We start from the raw sequence: 8,805 nt of genomic DNA, 5'->3' as shown, positions 1-8,805 counted from the left end.
GGATCGAACTTGGCCACCCCCACCCCCCGCCCCCCGCAGTGGAAGCACGGAGTCTTAACCACTGGACAGCCAGGGAAGTCCAGTTTGTGTCCCTTTTTTAGTCAGTTTATCTAGAGGTTTTTCACTTGTATTGATCTTTTCATAAAACTAGCTTTTAAGTTTTGTTAATTTTTCTCTAGTGTTTGTTTTCTATTTCATTATTTCTGGACTTTATTATGTTTTTTCCTACTTACATTGAATTTAATTTGATCATCTTTCACTTCTGAAGTTGAAAGCCTTAATAATTGATATAAGCCCCCCTTGCCTCTTCTAATGTAAGTATTTGAAGCTATAAGTTTTTCTTATAGCACTGTTTTAGGTGGATACACAAAGTCTGATGTACTGTGTTTTCATTTTCATTCAATTTAAAATGTTTTCTAATTTTCCTTGTGATTTTTTTCTTTGACCCCATGGATTATTTAGAAGTTGTTTAAATATTTGGGGCTTTCATAGGTATCTTTGTATATTGATTTCTAATTTAATTTTATTGTCACAGAACATACTATGTGGGCTTCAATCTTTTGAAGTCTATTTAAATTTGTTTTATGGCCCAGAATATATTTTTTCTCAGAAAGTGGTCCCTGTTCATTGAAAAGAATGTGTATTCTGAAGTTGTCAGGTGTAATGTTCTATAAATGTCAATTAAGTTAAGGTAGCTGAAAGTGTCATTCAGATCTTCTGTATTCTTATTATTTAGTTGCTCTGTCAATTATAGTGAGAGATGTCTTACATCTACAATTATGATTGTGAATTTGTTTTTCCCTTTAGTTATTTCAGTTTTTGCTTCATGTATTTTGAGACTCCATTATTAGGCACAAATACATTTATAATAGTTGTAGCTGCCTGATACATTTCCTTTTCATCATTATGAAGTGTCCTTCTTTGTTTTTAGTGTTTATTTTTGTCCTGAAGTCTATTTTGTCTGGTATGTATTTAGCCACTCCGTATGCTTTCTAATGTTTCCTCTTTCCAACTTTATTTTTTATTGGAGTATAATTGCTTTACAATGTTGTGTTGGTTTCTGCTGTACAATGAAGTGAATCAGCTATATGTATACATATGTCCCCTCCCTCTTGGACCTCCCTCCCACCCATCTAGGTCATCACAGAGCACCGAGCTGAGCTTCCTGTACTCTATAGCAGGTTCCCACTAGCTATCTGTTTTACACATGGTAGTGTATATGTATCAATCTTAATCTCCCAGTTCGTCCCACCCTCCCCTTCCCCCACTGTATCCACATGTCTGTTCTCTATGTCTGTGTCTCTATTCCTGCCCTGGAAATAGGTTCATCTGTACCATTTTTCTAGATTCCACATATATGCGTTACTATACGATATTTGTTTTTCTCTTTCTGACTTACTTCACTCTGTATGACAGTCTCTGGGTCCATCCACATCTCTACAAATGACCCAATTTTGTTCCTTTTTATGGCTGAGTAATATTCCATTGTATATATATACCACAGCTTCTTTATCCATTCATCTGTTGATGGACACTTAGGTTGTTTCCATGTGCTGGCTATTGTAAATAGAGCTGCAGTGAACATTGGGGTACATGTGTCCTTTTGAATTATGGTTTTCTCAGGGTATATGCCCAGTAGTGGGATTGCTGGGTCATATGGTAGTTCTATTTTAGTTTTTTGAGGAACCTCCATACTGTTCTCCATAGTGGCTTTATCAGTTTACATTCCCACCAACAGTGCAAGAGGGTTCCCTTTTTTCCATGCCCTCTCCAGCGTTTATTGTTTGTAGATTGATTACGGCCATTCTGACCAGTGTGAGGTATTACCTCACTGTAGTTTTGTTTCGCATCTCTCTAATAATTAGTGACGTTGAGCATCTTTACATGTGCCTCTTGGCCACCTGTCTGTTTTCTTTGGAGAGATGTCTATTTAGGTCTTCCATCCATTTTTTGATTGGGTTGTTTGTTTTTTTGATATTGAGCTGCTTGTATATTTTGGAGATTAATTCTTTGTCCATTGATTTGTTTGCAAATATTTTCTCCCATTCTGAGAGTTGTCTTTTTGTCTTGTTTATAGTTTCCTTTGCTGTGCAAAAGCTTAAGTTTAATTAGGTCCCATTTGTTTATTTTTATTTTCATTACTCTAGGAGATGGGTCAGAAAAGCTCTTGCTGTGATTTATGTCACAGCGTGTTTTTCCTATGTTTTCATCTAAGAGTTTTATACTGTCTGGTCTTACATTTAGGCCTTTAATATATTTTGAGTTTATTTTTGTGTATGGTGTTAGGGAGTGTTCTAATTTAATTCTTTTACATGTAGCCGTCCAGTTTTCCCAGCACCATATATTGAAGAGGCTGTCCTTTCTCCATTTTATATTCTTGCCTCCTTTGTCATAGATTAGGTGACCATAGGTGTGTGGGTTTATCTCAGGGCTTTCTATCCTGTACCATTGATCTATATTTCTGTTTTTGTGCCAGTACCATATTGTCTTGATTACTGTAGCTTTGTAGTATAGTTTGAAGTTGGGGAGCCTCATTCCTCCAGCTTCATTTTTCTTTCTCAAGATTGCTTTGGCTATTCGGGGTCTTTTGTGTTTCCATACAAATTGTAAAATTTTTTCTTCTGATTCTGTGAAGAATGTCAGTGGTAATTTGATAGGGATTGCATTGAATCTGTAGATTGCTTTGGGTAGTTTAGTCATTTTCACAATGTCAATTCTTCCAATCCAAGAATATGGTATATCTCTCCATCTGTTTGTGTCACCTTTGATTTCTTTCATTAGTGTTTTATAGTTTTCTGAGTACAGGTCCTTTGCCTCCTTAGGTAGGTTTATTCCTATGTATTTTATTCTTTTTGTTGCAATAGTAAATGACATTTTTTCCTTAATTTCCCTTTCTGATCTTTCATTGTTATAGGAATGCAAGAGATTTCTGTGCATTAATTTTGTATCCTGAAACTTTACCAAATTCATTGATTAGATCTAGTAGTTTTCTGGTGGCATTTTTAGGATTTTCTGTGTATAGCATCATGTCATCTGCAGACAGTGACAGTTTTACTTCTTTTCCAATTTGGTTTCCTTTTATTTCTTTTTCTTCTCTGATTGCTGTGGCTAGAACTTCCAAAACTGTGTTGAATAATTGAGGCGAGAGTGGACATCCTTGTTTTGTTCCTGGTCTTTGTGGAAATGCTTTTAGTTTTTCACCATTGAGAATGATTCTTGCTGTAGGCTTGTCATCTATGGCCTCTATTATGTTGAGGTAGGTTCCCTCTATGCCCATTTTCTGGAGAGTTTTTATCATAAATGGGTGTTGAATTTTGTCAAAAGCTTTTTCTGCACCTATTGAGATGAACATATGGTTTTTATTCTTTAATTTGGTAAAATCGTGTATCACATTGATTTGCATATATTGAAGAATCCTTGCATTCCTGGGATAAATCCCACTTGATCAGGGCGTATGATCCTTTTAGTGTGTTGTTGATTCTATTTGCTAGTATTTTGTTGAGGATTTTTGCATCTATGTTCATCAGTGATATTGGTCTGTAATTTACTTTTTTTGTGGTATCTTTGTCTGGTTTTTGGTATCAGGGTGATGGTGGCCTTGTAGAATGAATTTGGGAGGGTTCCTCCCTCTGCAGTTTTTTGGAAGAGTTTGGGAAGGATAGGGCAATACCAGCCCCCGCTAACTGGTAACCACTAGTTCTCTCTGTGACTCTGCTTCTTTTATGTTAAAAAATAATATAATTTAAAATTTGAGTTTATAAGTAGAATGAGTCCTTTGTTCTAGTAAGTTTTTCAGATGAAAGAAATAGGGTATTTATTTAATACATAATGATCTATATAATGAAAAGGGTCGTATGAATCATGGATGGGATAATAATAACAGTAAAAACAGTAACCAGTTATTGAACACCTTCAATATATCAAGAATTTCATATAATCAACTTATTTAATCATTCACAACAGTGGTGCCAAGGAGGTATTAATAATTGTCCAAACTCTTACAGTGACCAAGTTAACAGAAAGAAATTTGAAACAAAGTCTACCTTAGATTCCAAAGTCTTATCTCTTGTGGTGGAGAGAAATGTTACATAACTGAATTCTGGTTGGCTGAAATAAGTGAACTAAGCTGGGGAAAGAGGTAAGAGGTTACAGACAGTAGCTCCTGCCTGATTACAAAGGCAGACCCAAGCAGTAAGTAGGACGGACATACCTTTGAAGTGAAAAGCAAGGGTTTTTCCTCCAGTGCTGTCGATACATTTTAGAAGAGTTTCTTAATATCAACTAATATCCAGGGCTTATCAAGTGAATCTGAATGATAGGTAGAATAAACAGGAAATGACTAATGTATTATACTGATTGCTATGAAAGCATCACCAACTAATTCCTTATAAGACCTTGTTGGTGGATAAACTAGGGTCTCCTTCAAGAAAGAACAGTCAGTATCCCCTCAGTGTTGCTCATAAGTCTATAAAAATCAGTTTTCTAGGGCTTCCCTGGTGGCGCAGTGGTTGAGGGTCCGCCTGCCGATGCAGGGGACACAGGTTCGTGCCCCGTCCGGGAAGATCCCACATGCCGCGGAGCGGCTGGGCCCGTGAGCCATGGCCGCTGAGCCTGCGTGTCCGGAGCCAGTGCTCCGCAACGGGAGAGGCCACAGCAGTGAAAGGCCCGCGTACCGCAAAAAAAAAAAAAAAAAAAAATCAGTTTTCTACCCCTTGAATGTTAAACCAGTAATGATCCCCAAGGGAATTAATTGATGGAAAACTAATGGTTTCAGTTAAATCCTGAAATTAGGTTAAAGCCAAGCAAAACAAAACAAAACAACAAAAATACATGATCTTAGCTGGTTGAATGTAAAAAAGAAGGATGAGAAAATAATTATTTCTCCCTTACTACATGGGTTCTCCAAAGTTTAAGGGAGATGTGAGTTGATTAATAGTAGATACTAAACCAGTCAATTTTTTCTTTTGTTTTATATAATCCATATTAAAGATTAGTCATCATAAAGTTAATCCCAGGTTGGCATCCCTCCTTTCCCAGCATGCTCTTCTGTCACCTCTGCTCACAGTTAATTCCAGGGCCCAAGAAATACAGACCTTTCGCATGGGCTTCAAGAAAATAATGTTCAGAAAATAGGTTATAACGTTGCAAAAAAAAGTCACAGTATACATTTCTAAATAAAAAGTAAATTATTTGGGGATGTTTGCACCACAATTCTCTCTTGGCACAGGAAAGGAAGTATTAATATTAAATAGTTTTAATTAGAATTTGAAAAACAGGCAAATACTTACTTCTTCAAATATCCTTTGAGAACCAGAAACAAGATGATGATTCAAAAATATATATATCATACAAACAAATGTTTTTGAATAAAATAAAATCTAACTTAAAAATAAGGTTTGATTAATTTAACAAAAGAACATTTTTAAAATTATTAACTCTTTATTTTGATATTTATATACATAAAGTATATATTTAACTGAATATTTTACACAAACTCTAGGAAGGTATTCCAAATGAAAAAGTATGATTATAAAGTACAACAAGATACATCGAGGAAGCATGTGATTCAGTGCCAAATTTATAATCACTTATCTAATATGTCACAATCCTTTTATTCCAGAAAATGTCCACATGAGGACTCTAAAATGGGCAATTACTTGTCAAAAGAATAAATGATTTTCATTATGTAGAACATGGAAAGGGACACGAGGCAAAATAAAGATTCTTCAGAATTTCTTTATGGAGCTGCTAGTAAGACAACAGAACCTAAGGCTACAAGGACCTGTCCAAGCAGAATATTTATATTAAATATGCCTTCATTGCTTGCCTGGTAGAATTGATCTGTCAGCCACTTTTGGTAGAAGGATGGCCCACTATAGACACCAGGAAAATTTTTTCGCCCACAGCCATATCCGTAACTGGTAATTCCCATTACAAAATATCGTTCATGTTCTGGTAAGTAGCACATTAATGGTCCACCACTGTCACCCTATTAAAAAAGTCCCAAAATAGTATTAGTTACTTCCACTAGTCCTTAAACAACAGTAAAGCTGAAATAAATTAATCACATTAATCATACATTTATATATATATTTTCAAAATACCTCCAACTTACAAAGAACCATAGATTTTCAGTTTTATATTCTGACTAAAACAGGAGGTATTCAGTCTGGCCTGGTGTTTAGAGGCACCATATAGCTGGTGGATAAACTTCGCACCTGCATAGTTTTGAACCAGAATACTATAAATTAAATTGTTTGAACTTTTTAGTGCAGTTACTCAGGAGAAATGTAATTTAGGAAGTGTGAAAAATACTGCAAATATTGTCTATTAGAATACTTCTGTTAATGCTGTGTGGGAAAGGTAGAACTAAGATATATAAAGGATTCATTTAGGGATGTGTGTGTGTGTCGTTTGCTAACTAGAGGACAGGAGTAAATTGGCATCTTGCAAGAGATGGCATCTTTCTAAGTGTTGACATTGGCTGGTGCAGGATAACAGGAATCAATGGCTAGTCCTCTTAATAGTATTACAAATAACAAATCTCTATCATGGTTTATACAAGACTGTTAATGCACTGAAACACCTTTACTGAGGACTGTTAATCATTCAAAACAGTAAGGACGCTGAGATAACTGTTTCAGTGCCTAAAGTATAAGGACTGTGTTTCTAAGGTGTTTGCAAATTCTTTACATAAGGTAAGCATTGAATAATTATTTTTGAAGGTAAGAATGTTTCACTTAGGAATACAATTCATAAGTGAAAGTATGTAGATTGGATTCTTTCACTCAGCACGATTTTTAAGGAAAAGGACACAGGAAAGATAGATCCTGGATTGCAGAAATCAGAATGAGTAGGAAAAGATCAGAGCATGGGACACTGTTTGGGAGTGATGTGCTGGTAGATTTAGAAGCAGTGAAGAAAAGAGGAATAAAGAAAGATTCAAAAAGCACAAGGGACAAAACAAAAAATAGATAAATTGGACTCCATAAAAAAATCAAAGACTTTTGTGCTACAAATGATAACATCAGGAAAGTGAAAAGACAGTCCACAGAATGGGAGGAAATATTTGCTAACCATACATGTGGTAAAGGACTTGTATCTGGAATATGCAAAGAATGTTTGTGACTCCATAATAAAAAGATAAATAACTGAATATAAAAATGGGCAAAGGATCCGAATAGACCTTTCTCCAAAGACGATATACAAAAGACTAATAAGCACATGCAGAGATGCTCAACATCATTAGTCATTAAGTAAATACAAATTAAAAGCACAGTGAGATACCTTGAGATACCCACAAGGATGGCTATAATCGAAACTCTAATTCAAAAAGATATATGCACCCCAATGTTCATAGCAGTACTATTTACAATAGACAAGACATGGAAACAACCCAAGTGTCCCTCAAGAGATGGTTGGTTTAAGAAGATGTGGTATATATATGTACTATGGAATATTACTCAGCCATAAAAAAGAATGAAATATTGCCATTTGCAGCAACATGGATGGACCTAGAGAATATCATACTAAGTGAAGTAACTCGATAGAGAAAGACAAATATATATGTTATCACTTATATGTGGAATCTAAAAAAATAATACAAATAGATCTATATACAAAACAGAAACACGACTCACAGACATAGAAAATATATATAACTGAAAAAATATATATATAACTGAATCAATTTACTGTATACCTGAAACTAATACAATATTGTAAATCAACTATATTTCAATTAAAAAAAGATAGATTGTAAGAAATGCTGTAAAGGATGTGGAGAAATTAGAACTCTCATACATTGTTGAGATGGCCAAAAAGCACATGAAAAGATGCTCAACATCACTAATTACTAGAGAAATGCAAATCAGAACTACAATGAGGTATCACCTCACACTGGTCAGAATGGCCATCGTCAAAAAAATCTACAAACAATACATTCTGGAGAGGGTGTAGAGAAAAAGGAACCCTCCTACACTGTTGGTGGGAATGTAATTGGTACAGCCACTATGCAGAACAGTATGGAGGTTCCTTAAAAAACTAAAAATAGAACTACCCTATGACCCACCAATCCCACTCCTGGGCATATATCCAGAGAAAACCATAATTTGAAAAGATACATGCACCCCAATATTCATTGATGCACTATTTACAATAGCCAGGACATGGAAGCAACCTAAGTGTCCATTGACAGATGAATGGATAAAGAAGATGTGGCACATACATACAACGGAATATTACTCAGCCATAAAAAAGAACAAAATAATGCCATTTGCAGCAACATGGATGGACCTAGAGATTGTCATGCTGAGTGAAGTAAGTCAGACACAGAAAGACAAATGTCATAGGATATCACTTATATGTGGAATCTAAAAAAAAAAGGGCACAAATGAACTTATTTACAAAACAGAAGTAGAGTCACAGATGGAGAAAACAAACTTATGGTTACCAGGGGATAAGGTGGGAAGAGATAAATTGGGAGATTGGGATTGACATATACACACTACTATATATAAAATAGGTAACTGATAAGAACCTGCTGTATAGCACTGTGAACTCTATACTCTGTAATGGCCTATATGGGAAAATAATCTAAAAAAAAAAAAGAGTGGATATATGTATATGTATACTGATTCACTTTGCTGTACACCTGAAACTAACACAGTATTGTAAATCAACTGTACTCCAAAAAAAACAAACAAAAAAAGAACTCTCAGACATTGCTGGGTAAAAATGTAAAATGGTGCAGCCACTTGGGAATACAGTTTGGCAGTACTTCAAAATGTTAAACATTGACTCAGC

The 8,805-nt window shown here is 35.2% G+C and overlaps 1 protein-coding gene across 1 annotated transcript in view; it reads right to left on the bottom strand.

The window, feature by feature from the left end:
- Positions 1 to 5,737: 5,737 nt before the first annotated feature.
- TMPRSS12 (transmembrane serine protease 12) overlaps positions 5,738 to 8,805 on the bottom strand; it is a 37,275-nt gene continuing 34,207 nt past the window's right edge. Inside the window, exon 5 of the mRNA XM_067698657.1 lies at positions 5,738 to 5,989. Within this exon, the coding sequence (XP_067554758.1) occupies positions 5,738 to 5,989 (252 nt within the window). The remainder of the gene's footprint in view (positions 5,990 to 8,805) is intronic.

This window comes from Pseudorca crassidens, chromosome 11 (genome assembly GCF_039906515.1).
Source record: "Pseudorca crassidens isolate mPseCra1 chromosome 11, mPseCra1.hap1, whole genome shotgun sequence".
Classification (NCBI taxonomy): Eukaryota; Metazoa; Chordata; class Mammalia; order Artiodactyla; family Delphinidae; genus Pseudorca; species Pseudorca crassidens.
Note: the sequence above shows the minus strand (reverse complement) of the source record. Positions and strands in the feature narration are given on the sequence as shown.